Here is a 25,670-nt window from a genome sequence, read left to right as displayed (position 1 = left end):
CCAGGCATACTGGCAAAACTCTGCCTCCAGAGCTGACGCCAGTAATGCTTCTGAATCCCAGTTGCCACTGGAGGGAAGAGGGCTTTTGTGTTCAGGTCTTGTTTGCTGGGTGCTGTGCTGGATGAGCTGTTGGCCTGACCCAGCAGTCTCTTCGGATGGTCTTGTGTTCAGCTGATTTGTCCCACGGACCATTCTGTCTTGTCGGATGCAGAATGCGGAGCACAATGGACACTGGAGCTTGACCGCTGTCATTGGAAGGCAGATCTCATTGATATATAGGTGGGATTAGTTCTGCTTCTATAAATTAGAGAGAATTGTGGCTGATTATATATGCTTTCTGGTCCCACTGAGTAAAAGCAAGACTGGATTCAAATTAATTTCTTTTTAATTAACTATATAATTATTTCTGCCTATGATGCTTCAGAGGCACTAAAAATATTAGGCAAAGCTTGTTTTCAAAATTATAGTGATATATTAGAAATCTGAATCTAACACGTAATGTTAAGGTCTGCTGCTTGGTATGCATGAATCTTCATGGATTTCCATTTCCTTGGGCTGCTATTGATCTTTTCACAGAAAAGAGACATTATTTTAAAGAACTACAAATAAATCATGATATGGGTGAGTGGGGACAGCATCGGCATGCATATTATGGGCTGGATGGGCCTCAGATTGTGGCCCTGATCTTGAAGGTGTCGGTTTTAATGACACCTTTGATGGTCGTCTCTGCAAGTGCCCCCTTGTTGGGACTTTAGTCTTATTTTAAATGCATCTGATGTTTTGTGTTTTAAAATGTTTTTAATTATCTTATATGCAAATCACATTGAGGCGTTGGTTTAGAAGATGATAATCAAAGATAATGATGACAATAACAACAACATCAACAACATGCAAAGAATCCCAAATTAACCCAGAAACCGTAAGAGGATAGTTTCAATTCTTATAAATGACGCTTCCAATCCAATCAATCAAAAAGGGTCAAGCTGTATTTGTTTTTCTTTCTTGGGTCAGTTTTTCCCAGTCAGGAGCTACCTTTGAAACATAAAACAAAGAGCAATTAAAAACAAAAATACCACCAGAGCAATTTCAGGTTTCTGGACATAAGGAAAGTTGTTCTGGTGAAGAAAGGATGGCATTAGCAATGGCTACAGGCTGCTGCTACTCGCTGGCTCCCCTCTCACTTCCTCTCAGTCCATTCAGACATCGCTCTGTTCCTTGGCCTCTTTTACAGCTGCGTCAGCTGGAGATGCAGTGTGAGCAGGAGGGCGAAGAGAAGCAGGCAATTCTCTGTGAGAAGCGGGACCTGGAAGGGCTGATTGCCACACTCTGTGAACAGGTAAGGGAACTGCAATCTGTCAGTGACTTGGAAGGATGTCACTGTTAGGCCCTGGGGAAACAATGTAGAATGCCAGCAGTGGAACAGGTGGCTTGTCTCTACCCTGCCATCTCCTTTCCTGGAGCCATATGCAGGGCAGCAAGGGGGTCACTTGGAGGAGCACAGCCTCCAATGCCTTCCTTTCACCCTTACAGAATAAAATAAATGTGTAAGCCAAGGCAGTAGCGCACAGGCAATTGTCACCACACAATCTAAACAGTGCAGAATTACAAAGCCTTTTAAATGCCAAAGAGCTCCAAAGTGTCTAGAATCGATCTCATGCTCACAAGCTGATGGCAAACCAGCTGATTGTGCAATTTCAGGGTGTAGAAGGGAACTCACATAACTGAATGCTCTTCCTTTCCTAAAATAAAATGAAATCACAATCCTTGCCTATAGAAAATTGAAATTGAAATACTTTATTGTCACTTGTACAACTTGTATACAGTGAGATTACACGAGGCCCCCCCCCCACTCAGCTCTCTTAGTCTTAATTCCCCTCGTTTACTGACGCACATCCACCAAACCCGAAAGTCAGTTGCCCTGTTGTTATATTTTCATTCAGTAGCCTAACAGCCCACGGATAGAAGCTGTTCTTTACCCTGTTGGTGTGACTAAGCATACTTCTACATCTACTGCCCAAGGGAAAGAGCATGTCAGGGCAAATGTGGACCTGGTCACTTTGCCCCTAAGACGTTAGCTTTCTCTGTGCAAGGATTTGTGTTTTGGGCAGTGCAATGCTATGACTGTCCTGCTCAGAAGTAAATCCTAGTGAGTTCATTGAGGCTTACTTCCAGGTAAGCATATAAGAGGATATCCTAACTCTATGTTACATACCCTTATCATGGCAAGCCACCCAGAGTGGCTGGGGCAATTCAGTCAGATGGGCGGGGTACAAATAATAAAATTATTATTATTATTATTATTAGGTTGAGCCAGGCCCTCATAAAATACTCCAAATATCCTCACCTTCTGACATATGTGCTGATGAGGTTATCATCCGTTAGTCTAAGCCTCACCATCTGAACCCAATTTCTCTCATCGTTCTTCAACTTAAAAAAAAATAAAAACCTTTCTAAGCTTGAAATCTCTAACAAGCCTACTCTAAGATTTCTTGGAGCACATCTGTTTGGGGTTTATTTGGAAGAGGAGCTGCATGTCTGTTTCACAACAGGACAGGATGGCACACAACTCCCCCCCCCCGGGAACTTTCTGAACACTTCCTTTCCGCTTCCTGGGATGGGAGCAGTGCCGGATTTACTCTTAGCCCCCCCCAAAAAAAAAAACTAAAGGAAAAAAACCTGGTTGTACATTTCCAAAATATAAGATAAAAAACAAATAAAATAAAACCTACATACAGCAACTGTGTTTTGTGCTGTGTAGGCTCCTATGAATTACCATATTCAACACAAAAAACAGTAACGATTTGTTGTTGAAAAAGGACAGCTGGACATAGAAAGGGCCCCATTACCTTCAGGAGCTGAGGGCCTCATCAAACCTAAATCCAGCCCTGGATGGGAACCATGAGGGCAAGGTTCAGGCTACTCCTCGGGAGGAGAACCATCAGTACTTCATTTGGATCCCCTTCAGAGGGAGGACACAGTCCTGCCACCATCCTCTCACTTAGAGGATGAGTTCCCTCTCTCTATTCCCATCCTTCCAGAAGCCAAAGTCTTGAAAATAATGAGGGCCCATTAAGCAGGCAACCAGCTCTTCCAGGGAGGCAGAGGCTACCACATGCCTGATCAGCCTACAGTTGACTCTGGCTCCTTTCAGATACAGCTTCTCTTGATGAACTTGACATCCACTGAAGCTGAATGCTGGAAGAGTCAGGACAGAGAAAAGAAAGTCGTGTGTGGAGGTAACAGAATGTCCCAGGATTTGGGCTGTCTTCCAGCTGCAAAGATTCACAATGTGACAGAGAAGTCGCCAAATCTTATAAAGCCCACTGACCACTAACCCTTCCTTCTGATTCATGTGGGTAAAATAATACTGACACACACAGCCTTCAACATATAGCAAGGGAACATGAGACTCTGGGCAGGGAGCTGAAGTGTGCTGGTCCCGGGGGGGGGGGGTTACCGTGTGGCATGGTCCATGTCCGGTCCGAGGCTGAAGTGGGGTCCAAGGCAGGGAGTCGGGCGTGGTCAGGAACTCTGGCAGAAAGCAGGACAGGGTGCCGGCAGGAACAGGTAACCACCGATGTTGCTCCCGCAACCTGGGACTAGACAGGCTGGCCTTTATCTCCTCTGAGGCATAGGGTGGGCCCGGTCCACAGGTGAGTCGCCTTTCCTGGCCTGGAGGCGAGCACTCCTCCTGTGGGAACTTAGTTCCCTCCGCCTCTCTGCCCTGAGCCTCTGCAGCTCAGGAGAGGCTGGAGGGTTACTGGACCCAGAGGCAACCTCACCTTCCCCTGACGGGGCTGAGAGAGGAGCACCTGCAGGCAATGGGTCCTCGATCACCTCCGGAGCCAGAGCAGATTCAGCTGTTGTCTGCTCCTGAGGATCCGGCACAGGTGAGGGCCCTTCAGGTTCAGGCCCCAGCCCCGGCTCAGCCAGCCCTGGAGGTGGCGACTCCTGTGCAGGCTGGGATTCCTCCGGTTCAGCATCTGAATCTGATTCCCAGGCCATCATGAAGAGACTTGGGGCACAGGTGGTATTTTCATCACTCCTTCCTGTTGAAGAAGAAGAAGAAGAAGAAAAAGAAGGAGGAGGAGAAGGAGTTTGGATTTGATATCCTGCTTTATCACTACCCTAAGGACTCTCAAAGCAGCTAACAATCTCCTTTCCCTTCCTCCCCCACAACAAACACTCTGTGAGGTGAGTGAGGCTGAGAGACTTCAGAGAAGTGTGACTAGCCCAAGGTCACCCAGCAGCTGCAGGTGGAGGAGCGGTGGTGGCCCAAGAAGACAGAGGAAAATACTGGAGATAAACCACTGGCTGCGCAGGTGGTGTAATGAGGAAGGGTTTGGCTTCTTGGATCATGGTCTTGAGGAAGGACTTCTGGCAAGAGATGGGCTGCACCTCACAGCAGTTGGCACAAATGTGTTTGCTAGGAGTCTTGCAAATCTGATCAGGAGAGCTTTAAACTAGAACTTCAGGGCGAGGGAGACAACATTACAGATGACAGAAGAACTCACAGTGCTAGGGATAATAGTTTCTTTGATGCACAGGAAACTAGCCCTAACCCTAACTGAAACCGAAACCTGCTAAAGGGCAAGAAACTACAAGAAAGAAGCAGCTGGAGGGAACAACTCATGGTTTCCATTGTCTCTACACAAATGCACAAAGTATGGGAAACAAGCAAGACGAATGGAGCTTTTAATGCAGGATGGCAAATATGACTCTGGTAGACATTATTGAAACCGGATGAGACCCATGACTGGAATATAGGAATTGAGGGGTATAACCTGTTTAAAAGGAATAGACCAAACAGGAAGGGAGGAGGAGTAGCCATTATATATGAAGGATGTGTACACTTGTGAGTGTACGCCTCCAGCAGGAGTCTTCATATGTTCTTACGTTTTTAGTTGGCTTTTCAGGACCCCTTGTCCTGAATGCTCCCTGCCTCACTTGACCTTGTAGCTGGGCTTTGCCTCCTTCCTGTGCAGCCTCAAACGTCTTGTGTGTGAGGACAGATTCTGGGTTGCAGCTTCAAATACCAAGCACAGTACAGTTAATGGCTGATAACTGTGTGTGCAGAATGCATAATTCAAGATGTGTTAAAAGTCACCTTAAGGGCAAGACACGCCCATGAAAGTGGATTTTGGAGAATTGGAATTTGCTTGCAAGAAGTGGAATTTATACCTTTGCTAATTTGTTAATTTTAACTTCTTTGAGTCTGACTGTGGTGTGTGGAGGGGGAGAAGGAACTAAATTTAAGATGCTTATATTTAATAACAAGATATTGGTGTTTTTTAAAGGGTGGCTTACTGAAACAGATATCAAAAGCAAACTGACATTTTCAAAAATCAGAACTGCAGATTTGTGGAGTAACTCAGTTTAATTTCCAGGTTCTTGCTTTGAACTTGCTGGCCCATTGAAGCTGAGAAAGGCAGCCCCTGTGCAGCTGCTCCCCCTGGGGCACCAAGGGTGTTCTGCAGTGCTTTCTGTGGCCTCTGCTCTGTGCTCATGGCTCCTGAGGGCCGCTGGAGGCAGGCAGCCAAGAGATTGCTGCTGCTGCCAGTGCCACTGCCTTCCTCTGACCTCCACCACTTGTGATTCATTGGCTATTTCTGCTAGCAGAAGGAAAGAGCTGCCAATTTGGCCATTGCTTGAAATGCTGCAGAAGAGAGTGACGTTTGCAGCCACTCTCTCAAGCCCTTGTTCGTTAGCATGACACAAGGTTGGAGATGGCAGAGGCAAACACTGAGGTCTGAAAACCGCAGCAGTGACTATATTTGTATTTAGAGCACGGAATTAATTTATTGTGTCAGATGCATTCTGTGATAAGACCAGCGGAGCATTACAGTGACTGAGGAAGAGAGAGTCCAAGGGGGCTAAGTGGGGAAAGCAGAAGCTATGTTTTGCCCAAACGTTCCCCAGCCAGAGCCCATCTGTCAGAAAAGAGGGGAAGGCCACCGGCAGTGCTGATTTGTCCTGTTGCAAGGGGACTGTTGCAGGCTGTTTCCATGGGTGCCCAAATGGCAGGAATGAGTTCCCCGATCTGATTCCCTCAGATGTTTTGGAATGCAACTCCCATCAGCCTCCACCTCATCTGACTGGGGCTGATGGGAATCGTAGTCCAGAGCATCTGAAGGGTTCCAGATTGGGGAATGCTGGCATTCTGGCATCAAGCCTCCTGAGTTTTCAGCACCAGGTAGAAACCACAATCTTTGTCTTTTTCTCTCAGAGGAATGCTACCATCTCAGCTGCTGCTCAGCTTCTCTGTCTGCAGTGCCCTTATGCATCATATATATGCATTTATATATATATAAAGTTTTACATAACAAATTTATTTGGAGAAGTGGCAGGCTTTAAATTGAACCCCTCTAGAGTCGGACACGCTAAACAACAACAAAAGATGAAACTGTTGGTCAAAAATGTAACAGCACAGGAAAAGGAAGAATTGGAAAATACATCTGGCCTCAAGATCTGTCATAAAGCAAAATACCTTGGCATCTGAATCACTCCAAAAAACATCGAATTGGCAAAGATGTACCATAATTGTGACAATGTATGTTGGAAATGTAAAGAAAAAGAAGGTACCTTCTATCATATGTGGTGGACTTGTCCCAAGGTAAAGGACTTCTGGGGGAAAAATTATAATGATTTTTTTAAAAAATGATGAAATATACATTTATTAAGAAACCAGAGGCCTTTCTCCTTGGGATAGTTGGTACTGAACTGCCCAAAAAAGACGTGAAAGTATTTTTGTATGCCACAACAGCTGCTAGGATTTTACTAGCCAGTAAATGGAAAACACAAGAATTACCAACGGTAGAAGAATGGCAGATGAAGATGATGGAATTTATGGAGCTGGTGGATCTCACTGGGAGAATCCGCGACCAGAAAGAAGAGGATTATCAAGAAGATTGGAAGAAATTTAAAGACTATTTCAATAAATACTCTTAATATTAAAGATATGTAACCACTTCAAAGAACCAATCAGGCCTAGGACAAAATTAGACCTAAATGTATAAATAAAAAAATGTACTATAAGAAAGGTAAAGAAATTGGAATACGACTGTAATATTGTTTTATGAAATAATGATATTGGAAACTGCTACATTCAAATTAAGAGGAAATTCAGATGGAGGAGATTAGAGGAAGTCAACTAAAATGTTTATGAAAATGGATTTTAATTAATTAATTAATGGAGTTTCTTTTTTTCTCTTTAGGTATGTTAAGTCTGTTATTCTTTTTCTTATTTTTTACTTGTATATTGTGTTGTTGTTATGTTGTTGTGTTGTTGTATATTCTCTGTTTTGTTATGTCTATTGAAAATTAATAAATATTATTGTGGGGGGGGGACATCAACTTGTTTCAGTATAATTATGTGAAAGTTTGGAAAGAGATCAAAGGGAACCTCGAGATCTGAAGTAGGCTAAACCTCTAATTTTTACGAAACATTTCCATCATCAAAATGATCGTGGTTCCCAAACTACGTTTTATTCCAAACAATTCCGATACTGGGTGGAACAGGCTACCTCAAAATCTGGCAAAAAGACATTTCCAAATTTTTATGGCAGGGGAAAAGACATAGAATTAAACATCAATTTTTAATTGATACAAAGGAAAGAGGAGGCTTTCCCCTGCCAGATTTAAAATTATATTATGAGGAAGCCTGTTTCACCTGGATAAAGGAATGGTGCATGCTTTAAGATCCCAACCACTTAGAAGGGTATGAAAACAGGTACGGATGGCATGCATACCTGTGGTATGGGAAAGTTAAAATTCACAAGAACGTCTTGAATCCCTGTATATGATTGGGAGAAATATAAAGATCTCTTAGAGCCAAAGGCACCTTGGTAGATCTCACCAGTTGAGGCATCTGCGGTAAAAAGGAAAAACACAGGAGGAAATTAGCCAACATATAAAATACTATTAAAGGAAGAAAAAAATGAATTAAAGCTGAAAAGCTTTGAAGAGATAAGAGAGAAAATAGCAGATCGGTTCCAATACTTTCAACTATTTGAAACATTCAAAACAGATAAAAAAGGGGCTTGCGACAGAGGCAATCAGATTGGAAACAGATTTGGTCAATTCCAAAACAAAAGCTCTTTCTAAAGGATACCGACTCCTCCTTGACTGGGAAGTCAAGGAGGAGGAGGTGAAAGTGGCCATGATTAAATGGGCCCAGGATTTTGGGTACAATATAGATCTGATAGAGTGGGAAAATCTATGGAAAGTAAATTGGAAATTTACGGCATGTTATACGCTGAGGGAAAACTTTCAAAAAATGTAATATCATTGGTACCTGACTCTTTGGAAGCTTTCAAAAATGTATAAAAATGTATCTAGTACTTGATGGAGATATAAAGAAGGAACTGTTGGATTCTTAAGCCTTATCAGAGGAAACTGGCCACTCTCCAGGCACTCGGCTTGAGATCCTTGTTGACCTCCCCGTCTGCGTCTCCCAGCAGGATACAGGCTAGGTCACTATCGGCGACCCTCCTCAAATGTGAGGAGAACACACCACTCTTTTCTCTCCTCCCTGCCTCCCCCAGGGAGGGGAAAGAGACAGACAGAAATGTATTTACATGTCTTTATTTCTGTCCTTGCAGCAGTACAGAGAAACACGTCTGCACTCATCAGACTCCAACAGTAGAGAGATAAACTCCACCCCTGTACTTCCAGTACAGGTCAGATGACACTCTGAGCTAACATCCGGTGCTCAGTACAGTGAATAGACTGCCCCTTTGTTTCCCCGGTACAGTCCCAAACATTCACATCCTGTTTTGCTTTCCAGCCACCTGCAGCTCGCTCCCGCATTGCTGCTTTTCCGTAACAGGAACCAGTACAATGTTCCATATGTTGTGGTTATGTAAAAAAATTAAGATCTTCTGGGATGACATTTACATAAAACTTAAAAAAATGCTCAGGATTTTATTTACAAAAAAACCCCAACAGAAGCCTTTTTACTCGGAATTACAGGACCAGACATTCCTAAGAATGTAAGAGAAATATTTTTATACGCCACTGTCGCTGTGAGACTTTTAATAGCGACTAACTGTAAAAGTGATAAAATTGGTTGAATATGCAGAGTTAGCCAAATTAACCGAAAAAATTAAAGACAAGTCAAAGCAAGTATTTATTGCAATATGAGAGGTTTTCAAAATATACCTTAAGAACAATTGTGGTAGTATGAAATTGGTCACTGCCTTTGAATAACCTCTGTAATTATATTAACTAAGAAATAAGGACACAGGAGAAATATAAAATAATCAGATTGGTTTATGCAACAAGTCTGTAAATATAAAATGAAGTATGGAGATGACGGGAAGTTAAATGTACTTTAAGAAGATTAATTGTCAAAATATATCAATTTATTTTCTTTTTGTTAACTTTGTATCTATGCAACAAATGATGTAAATATATGTTTTACATAACAAATTTAAATTCAGACACACCATTCACCTCCTCATTTAGGATTCCCTGATTCCCTGATTCCTTTGACTTCCCTCCCTCCTTCCATGGTTACCATTATCAATCTTTTTTTTAATCTGCTTATCTTATTTTCTCTATTTTGTTCGAAGACTAAGAATCCATTTTTCCATAGTTTTTCGTACATTACAAGCATAAATCAAATCCTGACAAAGCATCCTTCATGCTGTGTGGACATTGTGGCTCTTCTTTGGCTTAAACCTGGTTGTGTGTTGTGCAGGGGCCGTGGTGTCCCATTGTGCAGCCTGAGGCAAAACAAGAAGCCACTTCTCCTTGCTTCTCTGGCACCCATGGTGGCTCTAGATGATGATGATGATAAAGATAAAGATAAAGATAAAGATAAAGATAAAGATAAAGATAAAGATAAAGATAAAGATAAAGATAAATAATTTATTATTTATACCTGCCCATCTGATTGGGTTTCCCAGAGAAGTGAGGAGAAGTGACCATGGCTTCTTGCGAGATCTTGCAAGATTCCACAAGATTCCTTGGGGCTCTCATGAGAGCTCACCAGTAGCTGCTGCCACAGCTTCTCTGCCAGCAGTGAAGGATGGGTGTGATGCCCATGATGGTGCTACCCCCTTCATACTCTGCCACCTGAGACTGCTGCCTCTGTTTTTAAAAATTGTTTTTGAATTTTAATTGTACTTGATTGGTGGCTGGCTGCCTTGAGGTCTTGTGAGAGGAAGCAGGAAATTAATTAACGACATTGATTGAAGGAAGGAAGGACCAGCTAGTCTGTGGAGTCCCCAGTCTTTTTTGGGGTTGAGGGGCACATCTAGAAATCTAGGAAAATACCTACATTTCCCCCTCAAATAGAAGAGAAGACAGATAAAATGAAAGCAGGCAACAGCCCCCAAAACAAAGCCATCCCCAACCAAGCAACTCTCTCTCCTCCCCCACCCCACCCCGTTCCTAATCCAAGGAGATCCATCTCAGGATTCTCTCCCTGCAGCTTCTGGTCCACAACACCAGGCCCCTCCAGGATCCCTTTTCCCCTCCAACAACAGACGCTGAAAGCACAGCTTGGCGATTGCAAGCAGTAGAAAGGCAGAAGCAAACACACAGAGGAGAGACTAATTAGTGTGGTCCAAGGAATTAAAGACAGAAACAATCTATTTAACTAATTGCCTTAATTAAATTCTAAATGCTTCCTGTGAAAGATGCCTGTCTATACTGAAGGCACTTTAAAAAATAAAGAATGGGTTGGGGATGTAGATTAATTCTTTTACTTCTATTATTGGGTTATTGTTTTTTCTTTTCGTAGCAAGGTGAGAAGCTGGCTGGCTGGCTGGCTGGATGGATGGATGGGTTGACTGCATTTATTATTATTATTTATTATTTATTGAATTTACATACCGCCCTATACTCAGAGGTCTCAGGGTGGTTCACAAAACAGATCACAATATATAAAATAAAAAGAAAAAACAATAACCCAATAATAGAAGTAAAAGAATTAATCTACATCCCCAACCCATTCTTTATTTTTTAAAGTGCCTTCAGTATAGACAGGCATCTTTCACAGGAAGCATTTAGAATTTAATTAAGGCAATTAGTTAAATAGATTGTTTCTGTCTTTAATTCCTTGGACCACACTAATTAGTCTCTCCTCTGTGTGTTTGCTTCTGCCTTTCTACTGCTTGCAATCGCCAAGCTGTGCTTTCAGCGTCTGTTGTTGGAGGGGAAAAGGGATCCTGGAGGGGCCTGGTGTTGTGGACCAGAAGCTGCAGGGAGAGAATCCTGAGATGGATCTCCTTGGATTAGGAACGGGGTGGGGTGGGGGAGGAGAGAGAGTCAAAGGGGTGGGGTGGGGGTGTAGAAATCATTCAGTTTAAACATGCAGAGCCCCACATGTGTTGCTAAATGCTTTTTGGGAAATGAGAAGAGTCACAATGTGTTCTTCCATTTGTATGTTTCCTTTGCTTTGGCTGTTGTGGAACTCCTGGCGTCAAGCACTGGAAGTTTTCTATCCAGGCTCCAGCCTTCGCTGCCAGTTAAGAACATAAGGAGGGTCCTGATGGGTCAGGCCAATCCCTACCCCCCCCCCCAGTGCAACCTCCTCTCCTCACAGTGGCAAAGCAGATGTCTCTGGGAAACCCGCAAGCAGGATTCAGGCACAAGAGCCCCTCCTCCTTCAGTTTCTAGCAATGGGTATTCAGGGCTGCCCAAGATGTTTTGGCACCTGAGGGAAACTGCAAAATGCTGTGGCTCCTGCTGCCCAAGGCATTCGCCTCACCTTGCCTCATGGTTGGGCCGGCCCTACTGGTAGTCAGAAGTTTTGTTGCCACCACAATAGCCTGGATCAGAGCAAGAGGCGGGTGAGCAAGCAAGCCACATTGCAATGGACAAGAGGAGGTGCAGACCCAAGGGAACACTAGATAGTGGACTTCTTTCTGGGGTGCAGGTCCCCCCTCCAGCAGGTGCCCAACCATGCTGGTTGATGGCATCCCCTAAATGGAAAAAAAATCTGACAAGTTGTTGTAGAAAAGTTTGGCATGTGATGATAAAGTCAAGACTAGCTGCAGGTGTTGGTAAGGGCACAATGACTTTATTCAGGTAACATAAGTGCTGTACTTTGTAAATACCCAAACAATAATGTTTGTGTGGAAGGCTCCTCAGCCAGCCATCCAGGCGCAACATTGGAGGCGTGTGAGAATGGGATTAGCAGGTGGTGTGTGGGGAGAAGGGGTGATGGAGACTGCTCACAGCTACTCTGATTCAGTCCTGCAAAGCACATCCCTACGCCTGACAGAAGAATTGCATGGAGGGTAATGGCAATTTAGTGACACCAGTCTTCCAGAGCCATTAAATCAATAATCTGCTTTGCTTATTTCCATTGAAAACATGCCATTCTGGAGATGTAGGCAATTACAGCTAGCACACATCTATAATTAGGATAATAATTCTGGGTAAACAGCATCTGTGAGCTGCAGCTGTTTCTACCTGGCTTGATGGGAGGAGGCAGCAGGAGGAAATAGATGGTCAAACCTTTTCTGGGTTGATGCCCTTGGCTGTGTGTTTGCAGCAAATGCTGTCCTCACAGCCAGTCTCTACTTGCCATGCCATTATGTGCAGGAAAGTCCAGGTGTCTGGCTCCTTTGCAGAAAAGCAGGGTTAGGGAGGGATGGTTAACAATGGAGAAAAATGTTGGTGAGGAGGGAATCTAAGCCGTTTCCCTGCCTTCTGCATTTCCTGATAAAACTCTTTCCCCAAACTGAGCTGCAGGCATATATTTGAAAGTGGGAACTAAAAACACCTGATCTGCTATGAGATATATTCTCCCCATTCTGAAAATACTGTGATGGTGGCAAGCATTGCCAAAATCTCACAGTTGTGGGTGAGTTTTCTCAATCCATGTATTTTTTAATGTGATTTTTATGTGATTATTTGATAAAACTAGAATACTGACTCCTGTTCATACATGCATCTGTATTGGACTACAGCATGGATTTTAACCTCATTTCTGTCTTGGTCGTTTGGATACTGAAGCTGTGGTTGCTAGACTTCCTCCTTTGCACTCAGCATGCAAAATAAGCTCTACATTTTTAAAAAAGTGTGTATCCCATCACTGGCAGAGGAAGGGGGTGCGGTGGGTGTGGGCCACCCTGGGTGTCATCTCTGAGGGGGGCTGACATTGCCCCCCGCCCCCCTGAGCCGCTCGTCACGGGTGGCACCCCCTGGGATGCTCGCCTCGCCCTGCCCTGTGGGTGGCCAACCCCTGCCCCTGGGTGAACAGCATGTGCGCCGTTCCGGGGGCCATAGCAGCTAGCTCCGCCTCTGTTTCCCATAAAAGATGCCTGGAGGTATTAGTCTTCTCAACACAAGCCTTTAATCAAGGGAATGGAGCAGCTCCTTTACAAAGAAAGGAGAGAGAGGAAAGGTTTTCTCCCAATACTGTTACTTGTGGATATCGGATGAAGCTGAATGTTGAAAGATTCACTGGATCCTTCCTGAATCATCTGCAGCTCTGGCTTAAATATTTTGCACGGCAGAACTGTATATCAACAAATGCAAAAGCAAAACATAAGTAGAGCCTGTCAAAGAGACCCTCTCGTCCCTTCCAACTGTACAGTATGATTCTCTGAAAGGGTTTCCCACATTTCCCTAAGATGAAGAGCATTGTTCTCCAGTGCTCCCTTTGCCAGCATTTGGCAGCTTCCCTCATCTGACATGATAGCTTTCACTTTTAATCTGGCCTGAGGAGAATTTTCCCCTCTGTTTTTGCTGGGTGTTAATGCCACATTTAAAAATTAATCTCCACTGGTCTGCTGGGCTCTTCTTTGACACCAAAGACAGATGATGTTCATTGACTTTCATTTTCCCTTCATCTCATTTGGGCTTAATTGGGCAATCTGTTATGATTTGACAAAGGCTTTTACGAAACACTGCTTGCTTTTTTTTAACACCCCAAAAAGAGTTTTTTCTGCAACATTGACCTTTCTGGGAGCTGTTGCCAGAATAAAACAGGCTTTTTCTCACCCGAGTCAAAGACTCAGTTTGGCCCACACAGCCCATGCGTGTTTGCACATACATACCTCAACAGATTTGTTTTAAAAGGGATAAAAGTCAGCAATATATTATTTGAATACAAAGTTTTATTTTTTTATACTATGTTTATTGATTCCTTATGTTTTCTTTCAGCCCCTTTCTCTTACGTTAGGAAGGCAGGCATGGTTAATATGCACTGAGCCAACCATCCACCCCACAAAAGCAATGCAGCAAAGCAGTAAATTGAGACTTACACTGCAAACCTTGGGTGGAGAAAAGGGAACAAAGAAGTAAATAACTATGTTACTTATAATTCCTTATACTGGGGAAACACTTGCAGTGTGTAACAACTTTTAAAGATTTTTAAAATACATACACAAAACTAATGTTTGAAAAATAATTGCTAATTTCCCGATCACCCTAGATATGCAACATAACCTTAGAAAAACAGGATAAGTTAGGCAAGAGACAGCCAGGTATTTTAAAGTGATTGTTAAATTCTTCCACGCCCACACAGTCTTTCCAAACCAGTCTGCTATCGTACAAACACATGTATGCCTTCATCATACACTCATGCCTTCATCATACAGGCAGACACCCACCCCCAAGTAAAAAATATTATATGCAAGCATTTCACTCCATTCAGAACTTGGAATGCATTTCAAATAACTACGGTCGGTTGTTTCATTGAGCTACACACAGGGAAGTAAGGGGGTGAACAATTTCCCTGCCAAATGCAAGCTAGTCAGCCAGGTTGTGATAGGATTGCAATGGAAGGACATTTTCTACTTGAAATAAGACTTGCAAAAAGCATTTCTTCACCTTACCTGGAACCTAGCATGATTACAAAAGTATCATTTCGTGAAATGAGTAATCAAACCAAAATACAATTGAAGGAAGCTTACTCAATAATAAATTTACACGTCACAACTCCTTGAAAGGGTTTGAACAGAGTTACCATCTATACATCCTTTTTTATAAATTCTCCATTAGGGTATAACATGCTGAAAAATTCACTGTTGCTGCACATGGAAGCTCTACTTTTGACAAACAATTTATTGCTCATTTTCCCTTTGGTTATACAGTTATAATACTTCTGGGTGTAGGTTTACTCTGCTGCCCAGCTTGTTGGGGTGCCACTGCCCACAGGTCTCTCCTGGTCAGCAAAAGAAGGAATCTCCTGCCAAGTTAAAGAAGCAAAGAGTAGACCTGATCTTTATTTGTTGCAACAAGGTTCAAACACACAAAGAGTAGGAACCCCTAGCATGGGCTTGCATGGGCTTTTAAGACCTCCCTCCCTTCCCATAATACATTTCCAGATATATCACCAACGTGTCACTAAGAAGAAGGGAATCTGCACAGTAACATGAGTCCATCATTCATCCCTGTTATCAGATTCAGTTCACCACCTAAGTATCCACCACCAAAAGAACAATAAAATACCCCTCCACCCAAGATGCTGTTAGTTGTCAGGGACTCCAGTGCTCCCACTCCCTCCCTGTCTGCTTCCTCCCTTCCCCTCCCCAAATGTTTGCCTTCAACACTCTGTGGCCCCTGAATGAGCACGCTCTGTCCTCCTTGGACTGTCTCTTCTCTTTCTTTCTTTTTAAAAGTTGCAGGCTAACATATTTCTGCACTGATGATGATGGGGAAGGGAGCAGTTGACAATGGCGCTGGCTCCATCTGTGTCATCCTGCCTTCATAATAATAATAATTTAAGAATAATTTATTTTTATACCCCGCCCATCTGGCTGGGTTTCCCCTGCCACTCTGCCTATTGGCTGGAGTGTGGCGGAATTTGCAGTTTTTAAGAGAGGATGGATGGAAACTAGGATCTGGCATGCAGGCATCTCATGTCTCTGTGTACAGTGTATAGGTAAAGGTACCCCTGCCCGAGCGGGCCAGTCTTGACAGACTCTGGGGTTTGTGCGCCCATCTCACATCTATAGGCCGGGGGCCAGCGCTGTCCGGAGACACTTCCGGGTCACGTGGCCAGCGTGACAAAGCTGCATCTGGCGAGCCAGCGCAGCACACGGAACGCCGTTTACCTTCCCGCTGGTAAGCGGTACCTATTTATCTACTTGCACCCGGAGGTGCTTTCGAACTGCTAGGTTGGCAGGCGCTGGGACCGAGCAGCGGGAGCGCACCCCGCCGCGGGGATTCGAACCGCCGACCTTTCGATCGGCAAGCCCTAGGCGCTGAGGCTTTTACCCACAGCGCCACCCGCGTCCCTAGTACAGTGTATATTTGCCTGCTTTTCCAGTAAATATGTGAGCTGGCGAATTCCTGGCAGTGGAACTAAATGCTAACAGCAGAGGGTTAAACCTCGGAAATCTCCTAATGACAATAATGGCTTCTCAAGCCCCAGATGAGTAATAAAAAATAGAAAGCTGCAGTAACTTTAAAGGACAAGGTGTTTTTGCTGGATGAAATGGGTTTTAGCAGGCATGGTGCATTAGCCCCCCCCCCTCCCCGCAGCACAATAGCTCATGGCTGGGATTTGTTCATTAAGAGGCTTTTGGAGCTGGGTTTTGTATGGCAGTGAATCCTTTGCCAAATCCTTGGGTGGGCAGGGGGGTGGGGGTGTTCCAAAGTCACACTTTATGCCAGAGGAAGTTTCTCTTGCACCCTGTGACTGCGGGAGAGAGACCATGTGGGATAGTGGTTAGTGTTTCTGACTAGGACCTGGGAGCGCAGGGTTCAAATCCCCACTCAGCTATGAAACTTAGTGGATGTGACCTTGTGACTACACTGCCTCTCAGGCTGGTCTACTTCTCAGGGTTGTTGTGGGAATTACAGGAGGAGGGGGAGAACCCTGCATATGCCAGGGGGGCAGTGAGATATACGGTAAATGCCCTAGTTTTGTAATGCTGGTCAAGCTGGTCATATGACCATAATTGTGGCTGCAGGAGAGTAGCAAATAAATGAGAAGCACCAAAGCTGCCCTCTTAAGTGGATATTATATATAATCCAGTAGGCATTATTATTATTATTATTATTATTATTATTATTATTATTATTATTATTATATTTAAAAAATAGTTTGGTTTTATTATGGATCTTTATTGTTTTATTTTCTATATAGTTTATTCTTGGGCCCACTGCTTAGAAATCATAGAATCATAGAATCATAGAGTTGGAAGAGACCACAAGGGCCATCGAGTCCAACCCCCTGCCAAGCAGGAAACACCATCAGAGCACTCCTGACATATGGTTGACAAGCCTCTGCTTAAAGACCTCCAAAGTAGGAGACTCCACCACACTCCTTGGCAGCAAATTCCACTGTCGAACAGCTCTTACTGTCAGGAAGTTCTTCCTAATGTTTAGGTGGAATCTTCTTTCTTGTAGTTTGGATCCATTGCTCCGTGTCCGCTTCTCTGGAGCAGCAGAAAACAACCTTTCTCCCTCCTCTATGTGACATCCTTTTATATATTTGAACATGGCTATCATATCACCCCTTAACCTCCTCTTCTCCAGGCTAAACATGCTCAGCTCCCTTAGCCGTTCCTCATAAGGCATCGTTTCCAGGCCTTTGACCATTTTGGTTGCCCTCCTCTGGACACGTTCCAGTTTGTCAGTGTCCTTCTTGAACTGTGGTGCCCAGAACTGGACACAGTACTCCAGGTGAGGTCTGACCAGAGCAGAATACAGTGGCACTATTACTTCCCTTGATCTAGATGCTATACTCCTATTGATGCAGCCCAGAATTGCATTGGCTTTTTTAGCTGCGGCGTCACACTGTTGGCTCATGTCAAGTTTGTGGTCAACCAAGACTCCTAGATCCTTTTCACATGCACTGCTCTCAAGCCAGGTGTCACCCATCTTGTATTTGTGCCTCTCATTTTTTTTTGCCCAAGTGCAATACTTTACATTTCTCCCTGTTAAAATTCATCTTGTTTGTTTTGACCCAGTTCTCTAATCTGTCAAGGTCGTTTTGAAGTGTGATCCTGTCCTCTGGGGTGTTAGCCACCCCTCCCAGTTTGGTGTCATCTGCAAATTTGATCAGGATGCCCTTGAGTCCATCATCCAAGTTGTTGATAAAGATGTTGAATAAAACCGGGCCCAAGACAGAACCCTGTGGCACCCCACTAGTCACTCTTCTCCAGGATGAAGAGGAACCATTGATGAAGAGGAACCCTTTGGGTTCGGTCAGTCAGCCAGTTACAAATCCACTGAGTGGTAGCATAGTCAAGACCGCATTTTACCAGCTTCTTTACAAGAATATCATGGGGCACCTTGTCAAATGCCTTGCTGAAATCAAGGTAGGCTACATCCACTGCATTCCCTTCATCTACCAGGCTTGTAATTCTGTCAAAAAACGAGATCAGGTTAGTCTGACATGACTTATTTTTCAGAAATCCATGCTGACTATTGGTGATCACAGCATTCCTTTCTAGATGCTCACAGACTGTTTGCTTAATGATCTGCTCCAGAATCTTCCCTGGTATTGATGTCAGATTGACTGGGCGATAATTATTTGGGTACTCTCTTTTCCCCTTTTTGAAAATAGGGACAACGTTTGCCCTCCTCCAGTCTGCCGGGACTTCGCCTGTTCTCCAGGAATTCTCAAAGATGACTGCCAGTGGTTCTGAGATCACAAATGCTAATGACTGAGTGGTATATAAAGGCCTTAAAATATCATTATCATTTTAAATAAACTTACTAGTCACTCTTTTTGCTAGTGCAGCCTAAAGTGAATTAAAACAATATGTAAATAATATACATTTAGACCATGTAGTGGGTATGGGGTTGCTCGTGTGTAAGTTGCCGCCTCTCCTGGTTATGTTGCCTTGTTAAACCTTTCTGTCTGGACAGCCCTTCAATTCGTGGCTGCCTCAGCCACTAGCAGAATCCGTCAGTTGGCGTTTCTTAAATCTTTTCCAACATAAAAGTTGTTTGACACCCAGTCTCCTCCTACTCTCTCTGCGCGGAAGTCTTCTGCGCAGGGTGGGCGTGGGTAGTGGAGGACCCGTGCTCTCCCCGCTGGTGTCCGGTGAAGAGTCCTGGAGCCCTCTCGCCGATTCCCCCACCAGCCCCTCCATATCCCTGGTGTTGCGCTGATTTGCTTCCCCATCTGCGGAGCTGCCTCTCTCCCTGCTGGGCCCTTCTCCAGCATCATTTGAGAGCCTTCCCTCCGCCTCTAGCTCCGATGTCAGTTCCCTGACATCCACCTCCCCTCCAGGACCCCCTCCACCCCCGGCCCGACCTGTTGACACAACTTCGTCCCTTTCTTCGGCCGACGATGCGGGGATCCCACGGAAGGAGCTGTCGCCATCCTCTGAGGATTCAAAACCCGCTTCCCACCCGCTCTGATCCCTTTCCTCGGGATGGGCCTCCCAGTCTGATTCTTCTTCCTCCGAAACCTCTTCTCCCTCCCCTTCGGAGACAGAAAACCCCAGAAAATCCTCTTCATCGTCTGTGGTTCCGTATTGCTCCTCCCAGAATCTCGCTAGTGGTTTGGGTTTGCCCGGGAACAGGCGGTGGAATCCCTCCACCAGATACCTGTCACTTATTGCCTCCGCGGGAACCCACGTGTTCTCTGACACAGGTTCTCCCTCCCAAGCCATCAAGTACTCTACCTGGCATCCTTGCCACCTTGAATAAAGTATTTCTGTGGCCAAGTTGTGGTGATCTCTCTCTTCTACCTGCGGGTGTGTGGTGACTTCTCCCTCTCGCCCCGGGAATCCCCTTCCTTCCCTGTACGGCGAGAGTAGGGACCTATGGAACACCGGGTGTATCTTCATGCTGTCTGGCAATTTGAGCTTGAATGCCACGGGGTTCACCTGCTGTGTTACCTCAAACGGTCCCAGCCGCCTGGGTTGCAACTTTTTGACCCCCCCTTAAAAGGTAACCCTTGGGTTGACAACCACACCCGATCTCCCACCCGTATGGTCTCCCCTTCCCTACGGCGCTTGTCTGCCTGCCTCTTGTAAATTTCCTTGGCCCGCTCCAAGTTCATCTTAAGTTGCTGGTGCAGGGCTTCCATTTCTTCCACAAACTGCTCTGCTGCCGGTACACTCCAACCTTCCTCCCCACTCCCCGGGAAGGCCCTGGGGTGACACCCATAATTGGCCATGAACGGGCTCATTCCCGTGGACACATGTTCAGCGTTATTGTACGCAAATTCAGCCAGCGCTAGTTTTTCTACCCAAACGTTCTGCCTCTCGCTGACGTAGCAGCGTAGGTATTGCTGGAGAATACTGTTCGCTCTTTCTGCTTGCCCGTTGGTTTCCGGGTGTCTCGCCGTTGAGAAGCCCACTTCGACCTGCAGCAGGCTCATGAGCTTCCTCCAGAAACGGGAAGTAAAGTGTTTCCCGCGGTCGGAGATGACCCTCGAAGGAACCCCATGCAACCGGAAGATGTGATCTACAAACAACCTGTCTGTTTCCTCTGCCGTGACCGCATGTGAGCAAGCTATAAAATGGCACATTTTTGTTAGTAGATCGACCACTACCATGACCACTGTCTTCCCCCGGGACCTGGGCAAATCGGTCATAAAATCAATGTATATCACCTCCCAAGGTTTCCCCGGCGTGGGTAAGGGTTCCAGTAATCCTGCTGGGGCGGTCCGCTCCCCCTTTGCCCTTTGGCAGCGGTCACAACCCCGTACATATTCCCGTACATCCTCCCTCACCCTGGGCCACCAGAACTGCCTGGTGATGAGCATCATGGTTTTGTGCTGTCCAAAGTGCCCCGCTGTGGGGTTGTCGTGGAGTTGTTTGAGTACCTTCCCCCGTAGGGTCTCCCCCGGTACATACAGCGCCCCCTTATAGTACAGCACCCCTTCCTTCTCCTCAAACCCTCCTTGGGTCTCTCTTCCGTCTCGGAGTTCCCGGATTTTTGTTTGTGCGAACACGTCGTTTCTAGTAAGTCCAGCCAGTTCTCGTCGCCCCACCAAAGTTCCCCCCCACACCCATCGGTCCTCGGGGATCACGTGTCGTATCTCCGGTGGCCCCTCTCCTTCCAAGTACTCCGGTTTCCGGTAGAGAGCATCTGCTCTCACGTTTTCCTCTCCTGGCACGTATCGGATTTTGAAGGAAAACTTGGAGAACTCCTGTGCCCATCGAATCTGTCTCTGGTTGAGCACTCGTGCGGTCCTCCAGTATTCCAAGTTCTTGTGATCTGTACAAACCTGGATCTTGTGCTGTGCCCCTATTAGTAGATGTCGCCATCGACAAAACGCCGCATAGATCGCAAGCAGTTCACGGTCATACACCGTATAGTTTTGCTCCGACTTGTTCAGCTTTCTCGAGAAGAAGGCACACGGTCTCCATTCCTGCTTGCTCCTCCCTGGCTGCAAAAGAACCACCCCAATGGCTCTGTCGGACGCGTCGGTCTCTAGCCTCATGGGTTTCTCCAGATCCACGTGCAGGAGCTGCTCTTCCGATGCGAACACCTTCTTCAGTTTTTCAAAGGATTGTTGGGCCTCCTCTGTCCAGGCGAACTTCCTTTTGCTACTGAGACAGTCTGTGATGGGTGCTGTCAAGTGGGCGAAGTTCTTGATGAACTTCCTGTAGAAGTTGCTGAACCCTAGGAACCTCTGCACGTCCTTCCGGGTTTTGGGAGCCTTCCACTCCAGCACTGCCTGCACCTTGCTTGGGTCCATCGCTAAGCCTTAGTCTGACAACTTGTACCCCAAGAACTTGATTTCTCTGGCGTGAAACTGACATTTCTCCAGCTTGACCCACAACTGGTGCTTCTGCAGTCTCTTCAGCACTTCCCTGACATCTCTGACATGTTGCTTCTCATTGTCCGAATAGATTAAGACGTCGTCCAGGAAGGCTACGCAGTTCTTGTACAGCAGGGACCCCAACACGTGGTGCATGAAAGCTTGAAAACAGGCGGAGCCTGACTGTAATCCAAATGGCATAACTAAGTACTCAAAAGCCCCCCAGGGGGGTAAACATTGTGGTCTTCCATTCGTCCCCCTCCCTCATCCTAATCAAGTTGTGTGCTCCCCTGAGATCAAGCTTGGTAAAAAATTTCCCCTGCCTCACCTGTGTTAAAATGTCGTCAATCCTGGGCATTGGGAAGGTCACTGGTTCCGATACCAAATTGACGGCCCTATAGTCCACAACGAGCCTGGGTTGATTAGTGTCCTTTTTGTCCACAAAGAACACCGGACTGCCCCCTACCGCTTTTGATTCTCTTATGAAGCCTCTTTTCAGGTTCTTGTCAATGAACTCTCGCAACTCCTTCATCTCCCTGTCCGACATGGCATACAGTTTACCCACCGGTAGCTGCGCCCCAGGGAGCAAGTTGATTTGGCAGTCAAAGGGCCTATGGGGGGTAGTCTATCTGCCTCCTTCTCGCTGAAGACCTCCTGCAGGTCAGCATATTGTGGCGGCACCTCCCCTTTCAGCTCCCCAGCTATCCCAGCCACCCTGGCCACGGTCATTCTTGGGGATTCCCACCCTAGACAGTGTTCCAAGCAGTAAGCGGACCTAAAGGTGACCGTTCTCTGATGCCATGCCACCACTGGATCATGTTGTGCTAGCCAGCTCATCCCTAATATTATTGGGGGCCCTGCTAGTGAGGCTACATGAAAGGCGATGGTCTTCGTGTGCCTGGAAACCCTCATTCTCATTGGTGGGGTCTGGTGCGTCACTTCCCCTCCCAGAAGCTCCCTGCCATCAATGGTGGTCACTTGCAAGGGGAAATCCAGGGGCAGCAGGTGGAGCTGGTGCTCTAGTGCAAAGTCCTTGCTGAAGAAATTGCAGGAACTGCCTGAATCCAACAGCCCTTTCACCTTTACTGGGTGCCCATTTGGGAGTTCTAGCACCACTTCTATGGCTATAGCCGCCCTGGGGGGGGTCTGGTTGGGGCACTTTTATTGGTTGCTGGCCTGGCTGCTGTGCCCATTGAGTGGCAGCCAAGCTTTGGTGTTTCCCTGCTCCTTTACCATCTCCTCCCCCCCCCCTGCAGCTCTCACCATCCCTTGCCAGGCTTTTCTTTGTGGGCAGACCCTGGCAAAATGTCCTGGCCGCTGGCAGAGAAAACACTTCTTGGTGGTTTTCCCATCCTTTCCCTCTCTCTTGCCACCTTCACTGGAGTTTGAAATCTCCCCCGCGCGCCCCCCTTCCATTTCCATGGGCTCCGCCTGCGGGGAAGGCTGCCTTGGTATTTCAGGAATGCGGTAGTCATGGTAACGTTGCTCTCTCCCTTCCCGCTTCTCCTGGGCCCGCGCTTCCTGCCTTACACCAATCGCAAGCACTGCCTTGGTAAGCTGATCCATCGACTGTGGGCGAGGTGCGCGGGAAAGCTCGTCCTTCACCGTTGGGGACAACCCCTCCTAGAACAGCATTTGAATGGGTTCCGAGTCCAAATTCCACCCAAGCCGGTGGACTAACATGGCAAAGCGTGACCAGTAGTCTCTAACTGACTGGTGCCCCTGTTTACAGTTCAGCAGTTCCCGCCGAGTCACACTTTGCTGTACATCACTGGAGTACATTGCGTCCATCGCCTGAAAAAAATTCCCCAGGTCCTTCAATGTGGCATTCTGCGTTGCCATTAGGGGCCTGATCCATTCCCGGGCCCCATCCTGCAGATGCCCAACAATATAAGCAACCCATTCCCCGTCGTCTGCAAAATCATTCTGCTGCAGTTCCAAAGCGTACTCTATTTCCGTTCGGAACGCACTGTAGTCCTGGGGTTTCCCTCCAAACTTGTGTACCAGTCCCGGTACCTTCCTTGCTACGGGGTGGGTCTGACCTGTGCATCTTGAGCCCGCCTTTCGTCCAGCCACGCCGTCAGAAGAGCCACATGCTGCTCCAAATCTCGGTTCCTCTCCACCAGATTTTGCACTCCGGCTGCTCTCTCCGTGGCGCCAGCTTCTCCGGTTTTACTCATGATGCTGCCTGCTGCTGTGCACAAGCAACGTCAAGGACTGACAGATTGCTATAATGTGTATGGGTTGCTCGTGCGTAAGTTGCCGCCTCTCCTGGTTATGTTGCCTTGTTAAACCTTTCTATCTGGACAGCCCTTCAATTCGTAGCTGCCTCAGTCGCTAGCAGAATCCGTCAGTGGGCGTTTCTTAAATCTTTTCCAACACAAAAGTTGTTTGACACCCAGTCTCCTCCTACTCTCACTGCGCGGAAGTCTTCTGCGCAGGGTGGGCATGGGTAGCGGAGGACCCGTGCTCTCCCCGCTGGTGTCTGGTGAAGAGTCCTGGAGCCCTCTCGCCGATTCCCCCATCAGCCCCTCCATATCTCTAGTGTTGCGCTGATTTGTTTCCCCATCTGTTGAGCTGCCTCTCTCCCTGCTGGACCCTTCTCCAGCATCATTTGAGAGCCTTCCCTCCGCCTCTAGCTCCGATGTCAGTTCCCTGACAGACCATAATAAAACAAAGCATAGAAAAATCTAAAATAAATTCATATTTTTAAAATGCAGGATTAAAACAACCTACCCACCCAAGGAGGCCACAGATAATTAAAAGCAAAAGGCCTGGTGGAAAACAAATGTTTTTGCCTGGTGCCTAAAGATGCATTGCAAGGGACGCGGGTGGTGCTGTGGGTTAAACCACAGAGCCTAGGACTTGCCGATCAGAAGGTCGGCGGTTTGAATCCCCAAGATGTGGTGAGCTCCCGTCGCTCGGTCCCTGCTCCTGCCAACGTAGCAGTTCGAAAGCACGTCAAAGTGCAAGTAGATAAATAGGTACCGCTCCGGCGGGAAGGTAAACGGCATTTCCGTGCGCTGCTCTGGTTCGCCAGAAACGGCTTGTCATGCTGGCCACATGACCCGGAAGCTGTACGCCGGCTGCCTCGGCCAGTAAAGCGAGATGAGCGCCGCAACCCCAGAGTCATCCGCGACTGGACCTTTAAAGATGCATTGCACAAGTGGGGAGCCACTTCTGAAAAGGTCCTTGTTAAGTTGTGGGCGAACATATCAGACGACACAGTGATTCTTCAAACAGCTCTTGTTTATTACGAGGCCAGAACTGAACTGAAGAGCTCAGTCAGCCCGCTTATATAGAGCTCCAGAACAGCGTAACTGTTGCAACTTTCTAAAACTATCCAATCACTGAATGTCACTTTCGCTCCTACATTTACATACAAACTATCCAATCACTGAACGTCACTTTCGATCCTTCATTTGCATAACTATCTACAGTATCCCCCTGCTGGCCCAGGGTGAGAACTTCAGTACATAACAGTCCCATTCCGTGTTGCCACCTTCTGAACCTCCCATGGAGAGGGCAGAAAGAGGGCGACTCTGATGATGACCACAGATTCCAGGAAGGGTCATATGGGGAGTGGTGGTCCTTGAGGTACTGGGGTCTTGAGCTGCAAATGGCTTTACTTTGAATTAGGCCCAGCGGCTAACTGGTAGCAGTTGAGCCAGGATTTGTGTTATATGCTGAGACTGTCTTGCCCCAGTGAGCAACCTGGTCTCTACACCAGCTACAGTTTCCGAACTGTCTTCAAAGGTAACCCCATATATAACACATTGCAGTAATCTAACCTCAAGGTTGCCAGGGCATAGGAGACAGAAGTTAGGCTATTCCAACTTCTTAGTAAAAGAAACCAAAATGAGATCTCCTCTTGCTGTGGTGTAGCATTCAGAGGTGCCAACTTGAATGAAATATTGGGGGAGGCAGGTAAGCTCCAACTCCACATAATCAGTCACATGGCATGGTGCATACACAACATTTGAATGGCAATACCCATCAACTTGGGTGGGTGGCCCCCTCAAATATTTTATTT

General features: G+C 46.3%; 1 protein-coding gene across 1 annotated transcript in view; it reads left to right on the top strand.

Annotated features, from left to right (window-relative positions):
- MYO18B (myosin XVIIIB) overlaps nt 1–25,670 on the top strand; it is a 330,944-nt gene that overhangs the window by 195,238 nt on the left and 110,036 nt on the right. The window contains exon 33 of the mRNA XM_082204380.1: nt 1,232–1,336. Within this exon, the coding sequence (XP_082060506.1) occupies nt 1,232–1,336 (105 nt within the window). The remainder of the gene's footprint in view (nt 1–1,231; nt 1,337–25,670) is intronic.

This window comes from Podarcis vaucheri (genome assembly GCF_965113315.1).
Source record: "Podarcis vaucheri genome assembly, chromosome: 16".
Lineage (NCBI taxonomy): Eukaryota > Metazoa > Chordata > Lepidosauria > Squamata > Lacertidae > Podarcis > Podarcis vaucheri.
Note: the sequence above shows the minus strand (reverse complement) of the source record. Positions and strands in the feature narration are given on the sequence as shown.